General features: G+C 41.1%; 1 protein-coding gene across 12 annotated transcripts in view; it reads right to left on the bottom strand.

Moving 5' to 3' along the window:
• The window catches only part of LOC138419205 (zinc finger protein 665-like), a 46,192-nt gene that overhangs the window by 6,256 nt on the left and 16,542 nt on the right, over positions 1-23,394 (bottom strand). For 5 of the 12 annotated variants that reach the window (XM_069551639.1, XM_069551642.1, XM_069551648.1 and 2 more), the window contains 2 exons: positions 13,025-13,107; positions 7,760-7,886 (listed from right to left, as the gene is read on the bottom strand). In XM_069551639.1, the coding sequence (XP_069407740.1) occupies positions 7,760-7,886; positions 13,025-13,039 (142 nt within the window). In that variant the 5' untranslated portion in view covers positions 13,040-13,107. Of the gene's footprint in view, positions 1-7,759; positions 7,887-9,122; positions 9,224-13,024; positions 13,108-18,226; positions 18,351-20,201; positions 20,346-23,394 lie in introns of those variants that run through there. The other 7 variants (XM_069551647.1, XM_069551643.1, XM_069551645.1 and 4 more) reach the window with 5 other exon arrangements.

Genomic DNA, 23,394 nt, shown 5'->3' with positions numbered 1-23,394 from the left:
AAAGAAGAATGGAACTGGAGGAATCAACCTGCCTGACTTCAGCCTCTACTAAAAAGACACAGTCATGAAGACAGTATGGTACTGGCACAAAGACAGAAATATAGATCAATGGAACAAAACAGAAAGCCCAGACATAAATCCACACATCTATGGACACCATATCTTTGACAAAAGGGGCAAGAATATACAATGGAGTAAAGACAATCTCTTTAACAAGTGCTGCTGGGAAAACTGGTCACCACTTGTAAAAGAAAGAAACTAGATCACTTTCTAACACCATACACAAAAATAAACTTAAAATGGATTAAAGATCTAAACGGAAGACCAGAAACTATGAAACTCCTAGAGGAGAACATAGGCAAAACACACTCCGACATACATCACAGCAGGATCCTCTATGACCCACCTCCCAGAATATTGGAAATAACAGCAAAAATAAGCAAATGGGACCTAAATAAACTTAAAAGCTTCCGCACAACAAAGGAAATTATAAGCAGGGTGAAAAGACAGCCTTCAGAATGGGAGAAAATAACAGCAAATGAAGCAACTGACAAACAACCAATCTCAAAAATATACAAGCAACTCCTGCAGCTCAATTCCAGAAAAATAAACGACCCAATCAAAAAATGGGCCAAGAATTAAATAGACAATTTCTCCAAAGAAGACATACAGATGGCTACCAAACACATGAAAAGATGTTCAACATCACTCATTATCAGAGAAATGCAAATCAAAACCACAATGAGGTACCATTTCACGTCAGTCGGAATGGCTGTGATCCAAAAGTCTACAAGCAGTAAATGCTGGAGAGGGTGTGGAGAAAAGGGAACCCACTTACACTACAGGTGGGATACAAACTAGTACAGCAACTATGGAAAACAGTGTGGAGATTGCTTAAAAAACTGGAAATAGAACTGCCTTATGACCCAGCAATCCCACTGCTGGGCATACACACTGAGGAAACCAGAACTGAAAGAGACATGTGTACCCCAATGTTCATCGCAGCACTGTTTATAATAGCCAGGATATGGAAACAACCTAGATGTCCATCAGCAGATGAATGGATAAGAAGGCTGTGGTACATATACACAATGGAGTATCACTCAGCCATTAAAGAGAATTCATTTGAATCAGTTCTAATGAGGTGGATGAAACTGAAGCCTATTACACAGAGTGAAGTAAGCCAGAAAGGAAAATACCAATACAATATACTAACGCATATATATGGAATTTAGAAAGATGGTAACGATAACCCTGTATGCAAGACAGCAAATGAGACAGAGATGTATAGAACATGCTTTTGGACTCTGTGGGAGAGGGAAAGAGTGGGATGATTTGGGAGAATGGCATTGAAACATGTATAATATCATATATGAAACGAATCGCCAGTCCAGGTTCGATGCATGATACTGGATGCTTGGGGCTGGTGCACTGGGATGACCCAGAGGGATGGTACGGGGAGGGAGGAGGGAGCAGGGTTCAGGATGGGGAACATGTGTATACCTGTGGTGGACTCATGTTGATGTATGGCAAAACCAATACAATATTGTAAAGTAATTAACCTCCAATGAAAATAAATACATTTATATTTTCAAAAAAGATATAATGTAGATAAAGTCATATCATATAGAACATGACAGAATATAGATATTACCTTTTTTAGACAAATAAATTTTGAGTATTTACTATAAAACATGTACTACTGACAGCACTAATTTGCTTTAAAAGGCTTGAGGTAAACTAACAAGCTTTCTTCTAATCAGAGTAGTAGACACACCCAATTGGCCCACAAAGTGGTAAGAGAACCAGGATATGAATCTGAACCTACTGGGACGACTGAAAAAACTTATTTGTAAACATGACCACTCACCAAATGAATAGACTAGAAAATATTAAAAAATACATACAACTTAGAAAGAAAATATCAAAGAAGATACAAGACAGAAGTAGTCTGTTTAACTATTATTCAACCACCCCATCTCAAAATGGGTTGTGAGTCATCATGGATGCACAGAGTGATTTAGGTCATGTCCTGAGAAACATGTTCAATAAATGATCAGACATTATCTTTACAGTGAGAGTATGTAGAAGGTGGAGGGACGTGATAGGTAAGAACAATGTTTCCATCCATATCAAGGTACTATGTAAGGACTGGTCAGGACTAAGAAAGGGCCTGCGTGGAGCATAGGGTACACAGGTTTATGGCAGATATCAGCTTGTGACTGCATGTCTTTGTGAAAATAACGGAGAGCGTAAACTAATATACTGACCTTAAAAGAAAAGAACTGGTTCAGCAACTTTATGGGCATTATACTATGCGTATGGGACAGAAACAAGAGAGATTTTAAAAGTGTGATATATGGAGAAAGCAGGATAATACCTCTTATACTATTTACAATGTAATGTATCCAACTCTGATTTTGTAATTTACAATGGAATGCTTATATTCAAGAAAAGCATACACAATATTCCAGGATATTGTGTAAGAATCTTATTAGCAGAAATCAGAAGGAAAATCCAGGAAAAGGCTATCTAAACCTGGGTTCCTCTGCCAAGTATGATTAACCTCTCCATTGGACATTTACTTCGTTTCTTCTTCCACACATGGTCATCTCAAGATCGAGGAGTATCAAAGGAAAGGAGGGAGTGACACTGACTCTGGAAGACCTTCCCAGTTACAAAAGCCTTTCTGAGGCATCCAACTCTTTTTTGTAGAAAAAGGCTTTATTCTCCTAGACCTTCCCTGAGTTCAAAAGAGCAGATTCAAACAGTTACTACCACATTAAAGGACATTCAAGGATCATACCACGATCAAGTGGGATTTATTGCAGGGATGCAAGATTTCTCAATATCCACAAGTTAATCACTATGAGCACCACAGTAACAGTTGAAGACTAAAAACCATATGATCATAAATAGATGCAGAAAAGGTTCTGACAAAATTCAAGTGCCATTTATGATAAAAAGACCCTTCAGAAAGTCAGCACAGATGGCCCCTACCTCAACATAATTAAGACTGTATATGTCAAACACACAGCTAACATCATACTCAACAGGGAAAAACTGAAAGCACTCCCCTTAACAACATGAATAAGACAAGAATGTTCACTATTGCCACTTTAATTCAACAGATTTTTGGAAGTCCTAGCCACAACAATCAGAAAAGAAAAAGAAATAAAAGGAATTCAAGGTAAAAAAAAAAATAAAGGAAAAGTAAAACTGTCACTATGATGCTACACACAAAAAATCCCGAAGATGCCACCAGATGACTACTAGACCTCATCAGTGAACAGGGTAAACTTGCTGGATACAAAATATATAGAAAGCTGCTGCATTTCTATACACTAATAATGATATATCAGAAAATGAAATTAATGAAACAATCCCATTCACCATCTCAGAGAAAACAATACAATTCTAAGGAATAAACCTACCTAAAAAGTCAAAAGAACTGTACTCATGAAACTATAACATGCTGATGACTGATACCAAAGATGACACAAACAGATGGCACAAACATATACCATGTTCTTGGACTGTCAAAATGACCATACTATCCAAGGCAATCTACATATTCAATGCAACCCTTATCATATTAACAATGACATATTTCATAAAACAAAGAAAAACTTACTTTCTACCAAAATACAAATAATACAAAATACAAAATACAGATACAAAATATCTAAAATGATCTTGAGAAAGAAGTACAGAGCTGGAGGAATCATGTTCCCTGAGTTCAGACTATACTACAAACTGACAGTCAACAAAGTGAAAGTGAAGTCGCTCAGCTGTGTCCATCTCTTTGTGACCCCATCGACTGTAGACTACCAAGTTCCTCTGTCCATGGGATTTTCCAGGCAAGAATACTGAAATAGGTTGCCATTTCTTTCTCCAGATCTTCCTGACCCAGGGACTGAACCCGGGTCTCCTGCATTGTAGGCAGATGGCTTTACCATCTGAGCCACCAGGGAAGTGGTATGATGATGGCACAAAAGAGAAACACACATCAGTAGAACAGGACAGAAAACCCAGAAATAAACCAATTTACTTAGAGTCAATTATTCTATAACAAAGGAGGAAAGAATATAGAATGAAGAAGTCTCTTTAATAAGTGATGCTGGGATAAATGGATAGTTACATGAAAAAGAATGAAATTCCAACATTCTCTAACACCACATACAAAAATAAACTCAAAATGTGTTAAACATCTAAATGCAAGACCAGATACTATAAAATTCATAGTGGAAAACAAATGCAAAACACTGACTAAATGTCAGCAAAATTTTTTTGAATTTTATCTCTTAGGGTCATGGTAATAAAAGCAAAATCAAACAAATGAGACCTAATTGAATTTAAAACCTTTTTGCAAAGCAAAGGAAACCAAAAAAAGAACAAAAATTCAACTTGTGGACTATGCGACTATATATGCAAATGATGCTACCTATAATAAGGGATTTATTTCCAAAATATACAAACAGTTCATACAGCATAATATCAAAACAAATAACCCAATCAAAAACTGGGCAGAAGATCAAAACAGACACCTCTCCAAAGGAGACAAACAGATGGCCAACAGTCACCTGAAAAGATGCTTGACGTCTCTACTTATGAGAGAGATACAAATCAAAACCACAAAAATGTATCACCTCACACTGGTCAGAATGACCACCATCAAAAAGTCTACAACAATAAATGCTTGAGAGGGTGTGGAGAAAAGAGAACCCTCCTACACTGTTGGAAGGAACATAAATTGGTACTGCCACTTGGGAGAATAGCATGGAGTTTCCATAAAGAACTAAAAATAGAGCTATCACATGAACCAGCAATTCCAATCCTGGGCATATATCCAGAAAGGATGAAAACTAATTCAAAATGATACATGCACCCCAATGTTTTTAGCAGCACTATTTATACCAGCCAAAACACGGCAGCAACCTAAATGGTCACTGACAGACAAAGGGATAAAGTATATGTGGTACATATATACAAGGGAATATTGTGACGTGAAAGTAGCTCAGCCGTGTCCAACTCTTTAAGACCCCATGACCTGCAGCTGCCAGACTCCTGTCCATGCAATTCTCCAGGCAAGAACACTGGAGTGAGTTGCCACCTCCATAGCAGAAAACACAATGAAGTAATGCCTTTTGCAGCAATATAGACAGACTTAGGGATTAGTCTAAGTGAAATCAGACGGAGAAAGACAAATAGCATAGGATATTATATGTTGAACTGAAATAAATGATACAAATGAACTTATTCACAAAATAAGCTCACCAGAATAAAAAATAAACTTATGGTTACCAAAGGGGATAGTACAGGATGGTGATGGGGGCAGGAAAGGGAGAGATAAATTAAGAGTCTGAATATTTACAAACTAATGTATATACAAAATACATAAACAACAAGAACCTACGATAAAGCTCAGGGAACTATATTGAATATATTGTAAACTGCTGTATACCTCAAACACAAAATTGTAAATTAACTATACTTAAAAAGTGGAGAAGGAAATGGCAGCCCACTCCAGTATTCTTGCCTGGAGAATCCCAAGGACAGAGGAGCCTGGTGGGCTACTGTGTATGGGATCGCACAGAATCGGACACAGCTTAAGCAAATTGGCATGCATGCCTTGGAGAAAGAAATGGCAACCTACGCCAGTGTTTTTGCCTATAGAATCCCAGGGACAGAGGAGCCTGGTGGGCTGCCGTCTGTGGGGTCGCACAGAGTCAGACACGACTGATGCAACTTAGCAGCAGAGGCAGCAGCATACCTAAAAAGAATGGTTAAAACAAAAACAAAAACACCTCTTGTGGAGATGTTCCTAAAAGATGTTTAACAAGGGTGTAAAAACTACTAAATGGGGGAAGCAGTCTATGAAACAAGACATGCTGACAAAACTGAATACCCACCAACAAAAGAATTTACTTGGAACATTATCTTACACTACAGACAAAAACAAACTCAAAATGGTTCAAAGACCTAAACCTAAGTCCCAAATGTATAAAACTCCTAGAAGTAAATGTGCAGGAAATGTTTCTGCAAATTGGACCCACAAATGATTTACCAGATATAACACCAAAAGCACAGGCCACAAAATAAAACCAGATATTAATAAATTGAACTATATCAAAATTATAAACTACTCTGCATTACACTGCAGTGAGTTTGAAAAGACAATCAACAGTAGAAGAGAAAATATGTAGAAATCATACATCTGAGAGTAAGTGAGTACAAAGAATATATAAAGAATTTTAAGAGGGACTGATCACCAGTTCCACCATAGGGACCATTGCCCGATCAAACATCCACCCTGTTGCAAATACAAAACAGAAACACAAAGAGTAACACAGAAATTTGAACTCAGTGTTAAATTTTAAAAATAACTACAATGCACAGAACAACAGTGCAGCCAATAGCCTCATAGATACGAGAATGTGAACTTGGACAAAATTGTCCTGGGTTAAATTCCCGTACCATTTACAAAGGCTAAAATATATGGTCCTTGATACACATCAACAACACTGTCATGGTGCCCTTGACAGAGTCTCCAAAGCCAGAAAATAACCTGGAAAGATATATCAGGCTCTCGTGATACTTTCTCTCCCATAATCCAAGAACTAACCACTGTACAGGATAGCTTCAAGTGGAGACTTCAAGTGGTGACTTTGTACAGAGCAAGAAAATAACATTAGGAATAGTGTCTCCATCACAGTTTTCTTTTACCTACTAAATCCACTCCACAGAGACTCACCAGAGGCTGCCAATTAAACATAGGTGGATTATCACAGCAAGGAAACCAGATAAACTTTCAGAGCCTCAGAAATATATTTCAAAGAAATTGAAGAGGTAAAATGATACAAAGTAAGGAGAATGGAACATCAGGAACAGTTGACATTCCCAGACTGGGTAGAGCAGCACAACAGTAAAACTAATACAACATGAAGGTCAGACATTACAGCATCTTGAGATGGGACCATGCACTCGACCTACAGATGGCAAGCTAAGAGCCTGCAAGACTCACATATGCTCCCCTCGTAGGATCTAGGATCAAAAAGATGATCTCTCTACCCACTCTTACAATTTACTAAGTAACAACGACAGAGGATCCAATCCACCAACTTGTCCCACTCCTAAACAGAAAAAAACAGTCCTTTTGAGATACTCGATTTTCTTTATGTGTTGTAGTTTTGGCTACTTTTACATCACTCCCCACTGTCCAGAGCTTTTTCTCAGGCTCCAATGTGGAGATAATATTCAGATCAGAAACAGAAATTCTGGGACTCCCCTGGTGATCCAGTGGTTAAGACTCTGCATTTCCAATGCAGGGGGGGAAGGTTTGATCCTTAGGCAGGGAACTAAGATCCCACATGTAGAATGGTGCAGCCAAAAAAAAGTAAACAAGTAAGCAAAAACAATAAAGTAGATATTCAGCATAATCAGAAGAAAGAAATCTAAAGTGCTGTGGATTTTTTTAAACCCTGAGCCAAAAGTCAAAAGGTAGAAAATAGGAAATCGGGTTTTTTGGTATTGCTTTGTTAACATTTGCTAGTGAGCTTTGTACATAATTAAGCTCTGGGACAACCTCAGATATGACATGAAACTGACACAGCATCTGAAGAGGGTCAGCTTAACCTTGTGAAGCTGTGTCATGCCCCAGTCACCAGAACTCTCAGATGAAAGACATCAGGGCCTCCCAAGGGGCACACAGGGAAAATGCAGATACCCAAGGGCAGCTCTGGAAGGAAGTCATCCTCACCCACAGACAGCAGGTTCCTGTAGGTCTCCAGCATCACGTCCCTGTATAAGGCCCTCTGAGCAGGGTCCAGGAATTCCCACTCCTCCTGAGTGAATTCGATGGCCACATCCTCAGAGGTCAGTCGTTCCTGAAATGAAACCACATGTCACCAAAAGGGCCATGAAAAGTTCTCATTTTCATGCAAAAGAGAAAGGGTAGTAAGGGGTATGGATTGACTTGGTTGAAGTATGTGTTCTAACAGATCCATGCAGGGGTATCTGGAGAAATTATGCATCTCTAACTTTAATTTCTTATGCTGTTTCATATGGCCTTATGAGATCCTCCAATTAATATGGATTTTTCATCACTGTTCAAAATCCATGAAATATATGAAAATAAATCTCAACACTGTTTGGGCTATACAGAAGTGTCAGATATTATGTTCTACCTAGGGAGTGCAACTGATTATCTAGATGAGGTACAGCATGAGTGGTGTCTTCAGAGATGACAAAGTCCACAGCACTTTTAACGGAAAGGTCAAAAGTTTCAGGTATGATGTTGATAACAGCAGCAAGGACTAAAAGTGTCTGAAGGCTTCCTGTTGCTCTGAATTACTATAGTATTACTCTAAACATTAAATAAGTACTTTACAGGCAAGAACCTGTCATCAATATAATAGCTCATTAAAGAACCATCTGTTCCCACCTTAGAGAAGAAAACGTGTGTCACAGACACTCTGAGAAACTTGAATCAGACCAAGAATGTAAGAAATGTTACATGAAGCACCTGAACTCAGAAGCTTGGGCTCAGCAACTGAAGCTTAAGCATCTAACAGTTAATACAGAGAACATTACAAGTCCTTTGACAGAGGGCTCCTAAAGAAAACTTGAAAGAAGTCCAAGGTGAGCCTTCTCCCTGACCCTCTATCTTCTCTGCACGTGTAGCAGCTCTCGGGCCTTGGGCCTTCATCCCTTGAAAATTGACACGTGTGCCAAATTAGGCTCTACCCCCTCCCTGATCGGGAGAACCTCCCCCCCTGTTGAGTGATCACTGTCCACAGAGGTGGTGAAGGACTGGAGACATTGACTGATGAGAGCCACAGCAGCTTGGCAGCCCCAGATCCCGGGACCATCTCACGTGTTCCTACCCAGAGCTTCCAAACCAGTGCCATTTCAAAGGACTTTGACACAGCAGCCAAGTTCCCTGGAGCTGGAGCTGCCACAGCAGGGGTGGCTGGCTCTGGGGCTGGAAGTGGGACTGTGTTCGGGAGCTTCATCACTGTTACGCCAGGAACCCTTCTCTGAAACAGTAGCTCTTGTAAGCCACGTGGCTTGGCCCTCTCAAAGGCCATGGGGCTCTTTTGCCTGATGGTGGTCTAGCTCACCTTCTTCACGATATGAAGGAGCTGTTTCCACCTCCCATAGTTCTTTCTCCTATGTCTGCCCTGTATGTTCCCTTTCCTGTAACTCCCCAGGCAGCCTGGCCAAAGTGGTGGGCTCAGGGTTTGACAGAAGGTAAACAAATAAATATTGTATTAATATGAAAAAAAAAAAAAGTCCAAGGTGAACAATGTGAAATGGCATGAAAGGTCATTATAGATGTGGATACAGAAACACAACTGTTAGTAATTTACTACTTAAAACACTAAGGATTGTTTAGAAAATTTCAAGGCCACAGATTATACTGATAACATAATTTCAACTGAAAAAAAAGGTGATATTTAGTTTTTAAATCATGATGTCTTCTATCTAAACCAGACTTGCACATGCATGCATACTTATCTATAAAAAATTAACTGAAATGAGAGGATTCGTCTTTTGATAGATTTTTTTGGACAATTTTATATCATCCTTTTATTCACATGTATTTCAGCATCCTTCAGATGATAAAAATGTATTTTTTGTACTCTGCTGACTTTGTCAACAGGATTCTATAATAGGCTACCAAAAGAAAACCGGTAAAAACATTAAAGAAAAAAAAAGCCAAAGACTTTCTTTGCTTTTTTTTCCATTAATAAAACTGATTTCAAATTAGAAGAGTCATTAGATTATGACAAAAAAGAATTATCACCTCAGCAAAGTAAAAAAAATTCTTGGAGAATTAAAAATCATGGCAAAAAAGAATATGGAAAAAAATACAGTCATTAAGCAAGACTATCTGAAGAAACATCATGATAGGAAGGAAACATTCAATACATTCCCTCTGAAATTACAGCGGCACAAAAGGAGCTGTCCAGGGTGCCTGTCTTTCACCACCATAGGATGCACAGGAGCAGGGGCCACTAGAAGAAGTAACAGGAGGAAAAAAACCAGGGCAAGAGACACAGAGTTTGTCAGAGAGTTGAAACAGGTAGTACTCACAAACCTAAGGACATGGAAAGGTGAAAAGTGAAAGGATAGAAAAAGACAGTCCATCCTAAAGAGAGCAGGGGAGACTGTTATATCAGACAAAATAAACTGAAGAAAAAAAAAAGTGTAATGAGATAAATATTGTATAATGATAAAACGGTCAATTTACCAAAAAGCTGTAACAAGTAAAAATATATATACATCTAACATTAGATATCTCAGAAAAATGAAGCAAATACTGAACAGGCATGTACAGATCACACGGCCCAAGAAAAGCAGAAGACACATGTATCTCAAGGACGCAGAAACCATTCTCTATGAGAGACCACATGTTAGGCCAAAATTAACCATTTTAAGAGATTGATAACATAAAAGTATCTTCCCTAACAATAACGAAATAAACACAAGAAAAAAAGAAACTTCCTCACATGTGGACTTTAAACAACTCACTGTTACACCACAAATGGCTCTAAGAAAAAAATCACATCAAAATTTTAAAATACATGGATCAAAACGAAAAGACAACATTATAAAATTTATAACACACAGAGACCACTGTACTAAAAGGAAAGTCTGAAAGGTTAAATGCTTACCATAAAAAAGAGAAAAGATCTTAAATCTGAAATCTATTTTTAGACCTTTAGGAAGCAGAAAAGGGAAAACAAACTAAACTCAGGTTTAGTAGAAGGAAACATGTAAGTAAGAAAGATTAAACCAGAGATACAATAGAAAGTAGGAAATATAAAAATCAACAAACCAAGAGTTGATGTTTTGAAGAAACTGTATAGGAAAACCCGCACCTAGACTAAGGACAAGAGAAAAAAGATCCAAATAACTAAAAACAGATATGAAACAGGAGTGATTACAACGGATGTCAAAGTTTCCAAAGATAAGGAAGTACTATGACCAATAATACCTATAAGTGACAGTATATAGGAGATACTGGCAAATTCTTAGAAACATACAAACTATTTTACTTATTAAGAAATGAAAAAATTGAGAAGTGTTGAAAGTGAAAGTGTGAGCCACTGAGTCATGTCTGACTCTTTGTGACCTCATGGACTGTAGCCCACAAGGCTCCTCTGTCCATGGAATTTTTCCAGACATGAATACTGGACTAGACAGCCATTCCTTTCTCCAGGGAAGCTTCCAACTCAGGGATAGAACCTGGGTCTCCTGCAATGCAGGCAGATTCTTTATGATCTGAGCCATCAGGGAAACCAATTATAACTAGAGAGATTTAAAAAGTAGTCAGAAACCTCTAAGAAAAATACAGGACCAAATTCGACCAAACATTTACAATAGAATTACCACTAATCCTGCTAATTCTATGAAGCAAGCATGAATCTAATAGTTTGCTGATTTCCCAAAGACACAAGAAAGGAAAACTAGAAACCAATACCCCTGATGAATACTGATGCACAATTAAAATACTTGCAAACCCACTTCAACACATATTAAAAAGATCTGGAGAAACAGACACAGAGAACAGATGGAGGGGGAGGGGAGGAAGGAGAGGGTGAGATGTATGGAGAGAGTAACATGGAAACTTACATTACCATATATAAAGTAGAGAGCCAATGCGAATTTGGTGACTGACTCAGGGAACTCAAACAGGGGCTCTCTAACAACCTACAGGGGTGGGATAGGGAAGAAGATGGGAGGGAGGGGACATATGTATACCTATGGCTGATTCATGTTGATATTTGCAGAAAACAACAACTTCTGTACAGCAACTATCCTTCAATTAAAATAATTTAAATAAATAAAAAGATCTGACACCATAACCAAGTGGATTTTATTCATGTAAGGCAAGGAGAAGTCAACATACAAAAATCAATTAATATGACACAGTACATTAACAGATTAAAGGGGAAAAGAACAGGATCATCTTGATGCAGAAAAAAACATTCGACAAAAATTTGACAACCTTTCAAGATGGAACACTCAACAAACTACAAAAAATAAATTATACCAACATCAACATAACAAATGCCATTATGAAAAGAGCACAGCAATGGGGAAAGAATGAAAGCTTTTCCTCAAGGACGCACACTCTGCACTACACTTCAACAAAGCACTGAAACCCTTTAAGCAATTAGATGAGAAAAGGAAATCAAAGGTCTCCAAATTGAAAAAGAAGGAAATGTATCTTCTTTCCCACATGACAAAGTTTCCTCAGTAAAAATCATAGAGATTAAAAAAGAAACATGTAATAACATGAAAGAGTCTTTAATAACCACACAAAGGGTCAATCAACCAATTAACTCATTATGAAAACTGCCATGGCAGTCTTTGTAGAAGCAGAATAAAAAATGGTGAAAGTCACAGAACTATTCAAAGAGCAAACAGCAAAACTCTTGAAGAAGGAAGACGGACATCTTTCTATTTTAACACCTATTACAAGGTAATCAAGGTGATGTGGTACTGGTATAAAAACAGACAAATAAGCCAACTGAACAGAACACAGTACTCAGAAATAATTCTTTGTGTATATATATGTAAGGTATATTCACAAGGATGTCAAGATACACAAAAGGGAAAGGACAGGCTCAATTGATCTCACTCCCAGATTTAACCAGCTATTGTGCATACTAACACCTGACTTCCATGGGCAGTTTCCTTACCCTGGTTGACAGAGAGAAGACAGCTCATCCAGATAGGCCCTAAGCAATCCCTGCTGCCAACAGCACTGAGACCCCATCTCCAACCTGTGGGTGAGAAGCCCTGCCCAGGACGGTGACCAGGGGAGCCTCCTCACAAGTGCCAAGTCACCGGGCCATGGGGAGACGGGATCTAGGCGGCGACAACAGGACCTGAGGGAAGGCCCCGGGTGAGTGTGCGTGTACAGGAGTCACACCGGACACTCCAGAGTCAGACACAATTAGTGAGTCCAGAGAAGGGCATTTCAGGAAGGACAGACTAAATATGACCTTACCTGAGAAAGAGCCATGCCTCACTCCTTTTCTTTCCTCGTCCTTAACTTCAGGGTTTCCTCAGGCAACACGAGTCTTCAGAGGTCTATCATGAAAGTTGAAAACATGCTGTTTAATGCTTAGAGTCAACACATCCCCTTCTGCCTGGAGCCAGCATGGGGAATCCCGCCCATGGCAAAGGTCATGCGGAAAAGGCCTGATGGGCAAAGGCGAGATCAGGCCTCAAGGGGAACCCCTTCTAGAGCATCTATCCCCAAACCAGAATCTGTCTGTTTTACTACTTCATGCCTTTCACCAACTCTTCTGACATTAACAGAGGGCTATCCCCGACCACCTTTCTCTGGAAAAATCAACTTAGGGCTCTAGCTAATATGTCTCCTGGACATGAGAGGAATATTTCAAATCAAAACCCCTCTGTTAGCATTCTAGCTTGCTGGGCAGGTTTATCCAGACTCTTACAGCTATGCATATGATTGTTCACAGCCTCCCAGCTGTGAGAGGCACGGGAAGCCCAAAACATAGAGCCTTTTAAAGAGTTAAAAGTTATTAGAGTAGTCCTGGTGTAGGATTTCATTATTGGGCCAATGCTTGTTGCTAAATTCCCATATCTCTTATCCACTGTGCACCTGGGACTGCATTAGTTAACATAGTTGGAATGTAAGAAAAACAAGTGTAGCCTTGAAATTAACCACATCAGACTTCTGAGCTAATTGGTTCTTTCTTCTAACTCACTGCACTTTTGCTCCCTGAGAAATGTAACTCTGTTTAACATTTTCTGAGGCTGACATAGATTAGAAATATAAAGAAAAAACATTTCAAGGGAAAATAAGTTTTCTGGTTGAACAGCCTTTATCAAAAGAGGGTCATAAAATGTTCACAGGCCTCCAAGGCCAGAAGATAACGTACACAACATCATTTGTGGGAAAGGTATAGAAGTCCCTTTTGAAAATAAAAGTAACGGGCCTCGCTAGAAGAAGCTTGGTCACCCTGTGTCTTTTTTTACTCTCACTCTTTTTTCTGGCTGATCCCTTGGAGCATAGAGGCTCCCTGCCTTCAATTAATGCCCGGATTTCTAAGACCTGAATGGGAAGACGTTCTGTGTCTTCATTCCCTCGGGAGACCGGGAGGGCACCTGTGGCTTCCGTGAACACGGCAAACTCCTTGTCTGGGATTTTATTGGCTTACTATGTAAACCAAGGAATATCAGCCTCTTTCTCTCCTCTATTTTCTTATCTACAACATTCTTTCCTTATCATTCTCTAAATCAATCGCCGACTCTGTCCCCACTTCGAATTACCCTGGATCCACCGGGGCTGGACCCCAGCACCCTTCCTGAGCCCCAACCACACACACAGGGAAGCCCTCATAAAGAGGAACAGACAGTCCCCTGTGGCCACTGTCTCAGGAGGGACTCAGGACAGTCAACTTCCGCAGAGAGACCAACATGGAACTTTCCCACACTTTCCCTCAGATCACACTCCCCTCCTGGTGAGGCCTCATGTACACAGCATCAGGAGTCACCTCCACTGACCAGGCAATCGCCTTCAGGTCACACAGCAGGCCCTGATCCATCCCGACTCAGAACAGAGCACCCCCTCCTCAGCCCATATCTCAGCCCTCAGGACTCGGAGGACTCAAGAGTCCTGATCCTCAATGAGGGATCCAGACTGAAATCAACTGGGCCATCTTAAACATTCTTGAGCTGTGGACCAACACAAACTACCTGAAGGGGAATCTCTGGTCAGAGGGTACAAAACGTGTGTTGGGAGCCGAGTTAGGCATTACTGAGAAAATGGAGGCATGGCTGCAACCCCCTCTCCTTGTCCCGCAGTCACGGACCCGGGATGAAGGAGTTAGGTCTTGTGATTGTGACTTGTTTCTGCTTTCCTCGGTTAAGTTGACTGAAAGAATGTTAAGGTGCTTATTGTCCTTGAGAGGAGGAGGAGAAGGCACAAAGCCTTCTGCAGTTGTGCCCAGAGAATAATCTATAAAGTTAACCATTGACATTTCTTCAAGGATCTTTACAAAGAGTGTTCCAGGATGAGCATGTAGGCCGCAGCTTGTGGCCATGGGAAGGATGGTCATCTGAGACCTATTTGTGAGGGAAATGTTCATGGCAAAGGAAGTTTGTGGAACTTTGGGTTTAGGAATAATTAAGAAATGGAGTGGCCGTCATGGTCAACAAAAGAGTCTGAAATGCAGTACTTGGATGCAATCTCAAAAACGTCAAAATGATCTCTTGATCTCTGTTCATTTCCAAGGCAAACCATTCAATATCACAGTAATCCAAGTCTATGCCCCAACCAGTAACGCTGAAGAAGCTGAAGCTGAACGGTTCTATGAAGACCTACAAGACCTTTGAGAACTAACACCCAAAAAAGATGTCCTTTTCATGATAGGGGACTGGAATGCAAAAGTAGGAAGTCAGAAACACCTGGAGTAACAGGCAACTTTGGCCTTGGAATGCGGAATGAAGCAGGGCAAAGAATTGTAGAGTTTACAAAGACAATGCACTGGTCGTAGCAAACACCCTCTTCCAACAACACAAAAGACTCTACACATAGATGTCACCAGATGGTCAACACCGAAATCAGATTATATTCTTTGCAGCCAAAGATGGACAAGCTCTATACAGTCAACAAAAACAAGACCAGGAGCTGACTGTGGCTCAGATCATGAACTCCTTATTACCAAATTCAGACTTAAATTGAAGAAAGTAAGGAAAACCGCTAGACCATTCAGGTATGATCTAAATCAAATCCCTTATGATTATACAGTGGAAGTGAGAAATAGATTTAAGGGCCTAGATCTGATAGGATGAACTATGCCTGATGACTACGGAATGAGGTTCGTGACCCTGTACAGGAAACAGGGATCAAGACCATCCACATGGAAAAGAAATGCAAAAAAGCAAAATGGCTGTCTGGGGAGGCCTTACAAATAGCTGTGAAAAGAAGAGCAGTGAACAGCAAAGGAGAAAAGGAAACATATAAGCATCTGAAGGCAGAGTTGCAAAGAATAGCAAGAAGAGATAAGAAAGCCTTCTTTAGCGATCAAGGCAAAGAAATAGAGGAAAACAACAGAATGGGAAAGACTACAGATCTCTTTAAGAAAATTAGAGATACCAAGGGAGCATTTCATGCAAAGATGGGCTCGATAAAGGACAGAAATGGTATGGACCTAACAGAAGCAGAAGATATTAAGAAGAGGTGGCAAGAATACACAGAAGAACTCTACAAAAAAGAGCTTCACAACCCAGATAATCACGATGGTGTGATCACTCCCCGACAGCCAGAAATCCTGGAATGTGAAGTCAAGTGGGCCTTAGAAAGCATCACTACGAAGAAAGCTAGGGGAGGTGATGGAATTCCAGCTGAGTTGTTTCAAATCCTGAAAGATGATGCTGTGAAAGTGCTGCACTCAATATGCCAGTAAATCTGGAAAACTCAGCAGTGGCACAGGAGTGCAAAAGGTGAGTTTTCATTCCAATCACAAAGAAAGGCAATGCCAAAGAATGCTCAAACTACCGCACAATTGCAAACATCCCACATGCTAGTAAAGGAATGCTCAAAATTCTCCAAGCCAGGCTTCAGCAATACGTGAAGCGTGAACTTCCTGATGTTCAAGCTGGTTTTAGAAAAGGCAGAGGAACCAGAGATCAAATTGCCAACATCCTCTGGATCATGGTAAAAGCAAGAGAGTTCCAGAAAAACATCTATTTCTGCTTTATTGACTATGCCAAAGCCTTTGACTGTGTGGATCACAAAGAACTGTGGAAAATTCTGAGAGAGTCGGGAATACCAGACCACCTGACCTGCCTCCTGAGAAATCTGTATGCAGGTCAGGAAGCAACAGTTAGAACTGGACATGGAACAACAGACTGGTTCCAAATAGGAAAAGGAGTGTGTCAAGGCTGCATATTGTCACCCTGCTTTAACTTGAATCCAGAGCACATCATGACAAACGCTGGACTGGAAGAAACACAAGCTGGAATCAAGATTGCCGGGAAAATATCAATAACCTCAGATATGCAGTTGATACCACCCTTACGGCAGAAAGTAAAGAGGAACTAAAAAGCCTCTTGATGAAAGTAAAAGAGAATGAAACAGTTGGCTTAAAGGTCAACATTCAGAAAACGAAGATCATGGCATCAGGTCCCATCACTTCATGGGAAATAGATGTGGAAACAGTGGAAATAGTGTCAGACTTTATTTTGGGGGCTCCAAAATCACTGCAGATGGTGACTGCAGCCATGAAATTAAAAGACACCCCTTGGAAGGACACTTATGACCAAGATAGATAGCATATTGAAAAACAGAGACATTACTTTGCCGACGAAGGTCCGTCTAGTTAAGGCTATGGTTTTTCCAGTAGTGTTGTATGGTGGATGTGAGAGCTGGAGTGTGAAGAAGGCTGAGCGCCGAAGAACGATGCTTTTGAACTGTGGTGGTGGAGAAGACTCTTGAGAGTCCCTTGGACTGCAAGGAGATCCAACTAGTCCATTCTGAAGGAGATCAGCCCTGGGATTTCTTTGGAAGGAATGATGCTAAAGCTGAAACTCCAGTACTTTGGCCACCTCATACAAAGAGTTGACTCATTGGAAAAGACTCTGATGCTGCGAGGGATTGGGGGCAGGAGGAGAAGGGGACGACAGAGGATGAGATGGCTGGATGGCATCACGGACTTGATGGGCGTGAGTCTGAGTGAACTCCAGGAGTTGGTGATGGACAGGGAAACTTGGCATGCTCCGATTCGTGGGTTCGCAAAGAGTCGGACACAACTGAGCGACTGAACTGAACTGAAGAATAGTTAGAAGCTAAAAATTCAAGGAATGTGGTAGTGCTAGCATGTTTTACTATAGCTTATACAGATTAGGAATCAGAGATATTAATAGCTAGAAGCCATTTTAGGTGATAGTGAGCTTAGGATGCTAAGGGCAAACAGGATTTAGAACGACAAGAAATAAACTGAGGAATCTGGTTTGCAGTCCAGACATAAGCATGAGTTACAATGTAATCACACGTTAAAGTAAACAGGATTCTGAGAGAACCGCTGAAGCAGAAACTCCATTGAAGGGCAACAATCTTTTATGGAGACAATAAATCTGGGTGAGGAGAAACTGAAAATGCCAAACCTCTGATCTAATGCTTTTCTCAAAGTATAAAACAGAACCTGAAGCTTGAAAATTACATGCAGTCCCGTACCTTGAGTCAGAGGCTGCATCATTCTCTGCCGACACCGCTCATCTCTTCAGGATGATTCCCTGGCTGCTGGCGCTGGACTCCAGCACATGTGTATGCAAAATGCGTCATCAATGAAACGTGAAGCCTGGAGTGAGCACCATTCAGAAGAGAAAATCATCGCCACCCCCACCCCCCGCAACTCTCTTTTTCTTTCCCAGCCTTACTAAGGTGTAACTAACAAAATTGGTATAAATGTACTGTGTACAAAGTGATCATGTGATAGACTCATACACTGAATAATTATTATAGTCGAGGAAGTTACACGTCCACCTATGACTACACTGTATTATTTCTCTCTGGGCAAATTTCAAGGATATAGAAACACTACCGGCAGCATGCAGTACCTCAGATCCCCAGAACTTACTTATTTTACAATGGAAAATCTCTACTCTTTCACTACCAGTGCCCCATTTTCCCCTTCAGCCACCTCGTGGTAACAGCCCTATTACTCGATAGCTCTATGAGTTTGACAGTTCTAGCTTCCACATAGGGTCTGTCCTCATTTGTCAGGCTTATTTAACTTGGCATAATGTTCTCTAGGTTCATTCATTCTGGCATAAATGCAGGATCCTTGATTTTTACATTTATATACAGAGAAACAATAGTTCATGAATACACAGTATATAATAAGTATTTCTATACCACACTTTTTTGTAACCCATTCTTTTGTTGAGAGACATCTGGGCTGTGTCTATGCTTTGGATACTGCAAATCCAGTCACACTCTCGGGACTGTGGACATATCCCTGAAAAACTGATTGCTTTTCCTTTGGATATCTGTTCCCTGGGACAGCAGTGCTGAGGCTGACATGTGCCTGCACAGGTTTGATACCTGAGCAGCAATGAAGAACATAGCATTCAGCCAAAAGAAGTCTTTTCCACTGTTAGAACTGTGGTCAGAAATGAGTTTGACACACTGTAGGCCTGTTCTATATTAATTTTTTAAGGAACTTCCATTTTATTTTCCAACATAGCAGTACCATTTACATTACCACCAACAGTGCAGTTAAGATTCCGTGTTTTCTGTACTGTGCTGTATGTGTGCTTATTTTGGGAGGGACAGGAGTGCATAGAACTCAGCCTGGCAGCAAGACAGTTGCAGCTGCATCTTCTAGAGGACAAGGTTACAGGACACCGATCACTGTGACATCACTGCCCTTGGATTTTTCAGAGCCATCCTCCCCTATGTCACAGGACTTTATGACTCTTCTCAGGTTGGGCCCAGAGATTCCTCCCAAGCAGGACCACCTTATAACAAGCATTCTGTGATCTTAACCTTAGTACTCCTATTTTCCCAGCAGGACTCAAACAAACTTACAAACTTTCATGGTGTCCAACAGAGTGTCCACAGAGCCCATAATGAGCCTCTAATGCTCTTATACAAACGCAAAGCATTCCAAGCCCTGATTGCTCATGCATGAGGCAAAATACAAAAGAGGACACCCAAGGATCCACAGACACAAGACACTGTATTTTCATTTACAGTGAGTGATCCAGGTCAAACATCGAAATCTCCAAAGACCATGAAAAAGAGGGATAATTCCAATGATGCACATGGCCCACTGAGACCTCAGCATCTTCCAAGGAAAAAACTCCAGATTCTCTTGGTATCTTCCCAAATGCACATGAACCTTTCGGCACTGGCAACCCCAAGTACACAATGATACCAAAGTTGATGCAAAAGATGACCTGAGATTTTCCCAGTTACTCTACAGTGCCTGCCTGCTAAAAGAGCCAACAAAAGCCAGGGCATGGAGTAGATGCTGGGGGCACCTGCTAGGAGTAGATGCTGGGGGCACCTGCTAGAACCAGCCCCTCAAGCCCAAGGCTCCCATCCTCCTGCACCCACAGCTACCTGCAGGCTCAGCCCAAGCCACAGTTCTAACAGTGGAAAAGACTTCTCTTGGCTGAATTCCATGTTCTTCATTGCTGCTCACCTGTGGTCATGAGTTGTCAAATCAAACCTGTGCAGGCACATGTCAGCCTCAGCACTGCTGTCCTGGGGAACATGAGCTCAGGCAGTAGAACCTCAAACCACTCCATGCGGGCTCTCCAACAAACCCGCTTCCAGGTGCTCCAGCCTGGAACAGAGACATTCTCTTCCAACAGATCCACACACCCCTTGTTCCTGCAACTACACTTGGGATGGGTGCACACTCCATTCACTCCTCGTGCAGACCCCACCAGGCTCCCTCCGCTTTCCCCACTTGTCTACCTCTCCTCCCTTATGACTGGACTAAGCAAGACTAAAGCACACAGGGGTTTCCGGGGGGGTCACAAGAGGAGTGCCCACTAGCTACCACCCAAAGGACACTGCACATGCAGTATGAAAATCAAGAGACTGGCGCTCCTGTTAAAGTCTACCACCACTGGGGACATTATGGAGTCCACGTACAAAGGCATTTGAGATGAGGAATTCTCAAAGGAAGGGTCTCCAGGTCTCACTCTCTCCTGTTTTCTCCACTCACACCTACTTGGAAGATATTCGAGCTCTTGGGGGCACAGGGGGCAGCGTCTCCTTCCTGCCCCATTAGGTTTTGGATTTCTGCTCATCCTCAGTGCACTGAAATCACAACACTGACACTGAGCACATGGACTCCTAGATGGCAAAGCTGCTGTCCACGTTGGTGACTGGTGCTGTACCGACAGAACTTATATCTGGGGGCTGCAGACGATGAAACCCAGCAGACTAAACATGGGGACATCTCAGCCCACTGCTTGAGGACACCAGTTCTGTAGGGCTTTTCAGGACTTCCTATATTTCTTGGCTCTTCTTTTGAGTAATTAAGTAGTCACATGGGGTAAAGATCAATTACAGCTGAAATGTCCAGAACACATGGGAAATATCTTCATCACCTGCCCTGTTCTCTTGGTCTTCCCTGAGGATTATTCAGCCCAACCCATAGTCCTGTCATCTACAGACATTTCCAGTAACAGGTACTGCAGCCACACTGGGAAGAAGAGGAATACTATGAGCCCTAAAAAAGGGGAACCAGGAAGGACTCAAAATAACCCATGAAGAAGGGCATTAATTTCTGCTGATGGCAACTGATACAGAGGCAATAAACCTGGGTAACATGAGACTGTTAGGAGGGGATAGAGACCTCTCTGAGCCTAGACTTGAAGGGTGACAAAGGGCCTGAGGCACGGTGACCTGAAGGTGAGAAAAGGAACTACAATGTCAGACAGAAATGGTTTGGGTATTTGGAAACAGAGAAAAGGTAAATGAGACCAGGACAGGCTGAACCATGAGCAAAGGGTCAACTCCCAGAATGAGGTTGGAGACACTGACAGGGCCCTGAGCTTGACATACAGCTGTGGAGAAACAGCGAGGAGTCAAGCTTTTGACCCAAGAACAAATGAAAGCCAGTGGAGGTCTGAATGTCAGGACATTAAAAAAAAAAATCTCCCTTCAGATTTAGCCTTATTCATAGAAGTCATCTAATTCTGAGCCTGTGATCCTGCCTCTATCCTACAGTTTTTCTTTTCATTTTTCATTCAGGGAGGACTGGGATCTATTTAAAATTCTCATTACTACCAGAAACTCCCTCCCAACCAGAACTGCCACACACAGACACACAGCCAATTTGGCTAATCATTTCAGGGGTCAGCGTTGCTCACACTCAGAGATTCCAGTCTAGTTTCTCATCTGCATGTTACAAGTGGGCTCCCTCAGGCCTGTTTATGAGAAGGTCTGAACTGAGTGAAGAGAACCGGGTATAACTGAATACTGAAATGGGAGGCTGAAGGGCAAGTGGGCCAAGTTTGTCCTCAATGCCCATCCCATTTAAGACCAGGAACATCTGTCATGTATCTGAGCAAAAGAAACTTTTCTTTCAAGATTGGGTCAAACTGATACCAAGCAGGTAATTCTTTATTATATGACTGCAGTAAAATATTTTTAAAATACAGAATTGCAAATATATATCCACTGGTACAACAAACATTGTAAGGGGTCAGCTTGGGAATAGGATCTGAGCAATCTTTTTCACTATGAAGAGAGAGGCTCTGTTGGAAGGTTCCAGGTCAATCCAGCCCATCCTTCCTCATTTGCACAGAAAAGTCACAAAGGGACCTGAGGGAAACATCTTCATATCACTGCACAGCTCACTTTTTTTCCACTGATCATAGAAAATGGAGAAAACAGACCATTAGACTAACCAGTTAAACTAGGTGTTTTTTTTTTTTTCATTTTTTGAAAGGAAAGAATAAAGCATTTTGTTGGTTTTATCATGTTAAATGTTCTTTTATTTTTCCATTTCTCAAAGAAATGCCTTTAATTTCACAAGATCTAATGTCATACCTCTGTCATTCTCTGGTAAAGAGCTGAGACCAGAAATATCCATTTGTGTGTGCACAAATAAACACATACACACAATTCATGTCTTTGGTAAAACCACAGTTGAAAATATGTCTATGTTATTACACGATGTGGAGAGGGTAACAGGCAGGAAGGCCAGGGGTCTCCAAAGGGAGGAAATAGGCTGCAAGTGTCAGACATTTTTCTCTCTCTTAAGCAGAAGGAGGAAACAAACTAGCGATATTTTTTTCCTTCGCTATAAAATCTAAAAGGATGTTTCTCTTAAAATACTGTGTGGTCATAATGACACCTGGGGTCAGACTCTCAAGACAATCAGGAATGAAGGTGCCCGGGGATCCCCACATAAGCTCCTGTCCTAATTACACCTGAGGAACCCCGGGTATTAATAACTGTGGGGGGCCAATCCGTCGATTTCCTTTTAGATACTGGGCAACTTCCTCTGTGCTTACTGAAGCCCGTGGCCCACATCCTTCCCAAACTGCTTCCATAATAGGACTGCCTGGACTAGCCAAAGGGTATTATTTCAGTTATTCTTTATGTTGTAACTGAGATTCTGGGCTATTTTCACACGAGTTTCTGATTGTGCCAGAGTCTACCTCACCCCTTTTGTGGAGGTATATACTGAACAAGGTCCATGCCTCTGCTTTCATAAATATGGAGCCCTCCCTTTCTCTCTCTTTAGTTGAACAAAATGTAATCCTAGAGTATGGGCTGATGGAATATCTGTGGGTCAAGCACAAAATGCTATTCCTGTAGTTGTCAAGCTCAAAGACCCACTTATTTCCACATAAGAAGCACTATCCACTGAA

The sequence above is a fragment of the Ovis canadensis genome, chromosome 14, assembly GCF_042477335.2.
Source record: "Ovis canadensis isolate MfBH-ARS-UI-01 breed Bighorn chromosome 14, ARS-UI_OviCan_v2, whole genome shotgun sequence".
Classification (NCBI taxonomy): Eukaryota; Metazoa; Chordata; class Mammalia; order Artiodactyla; family Bovidae; genus Ovis; species Ovis canadensis.
This window is presented reverse-complemented; position numbering and strand designations above follow the sequence as displayed.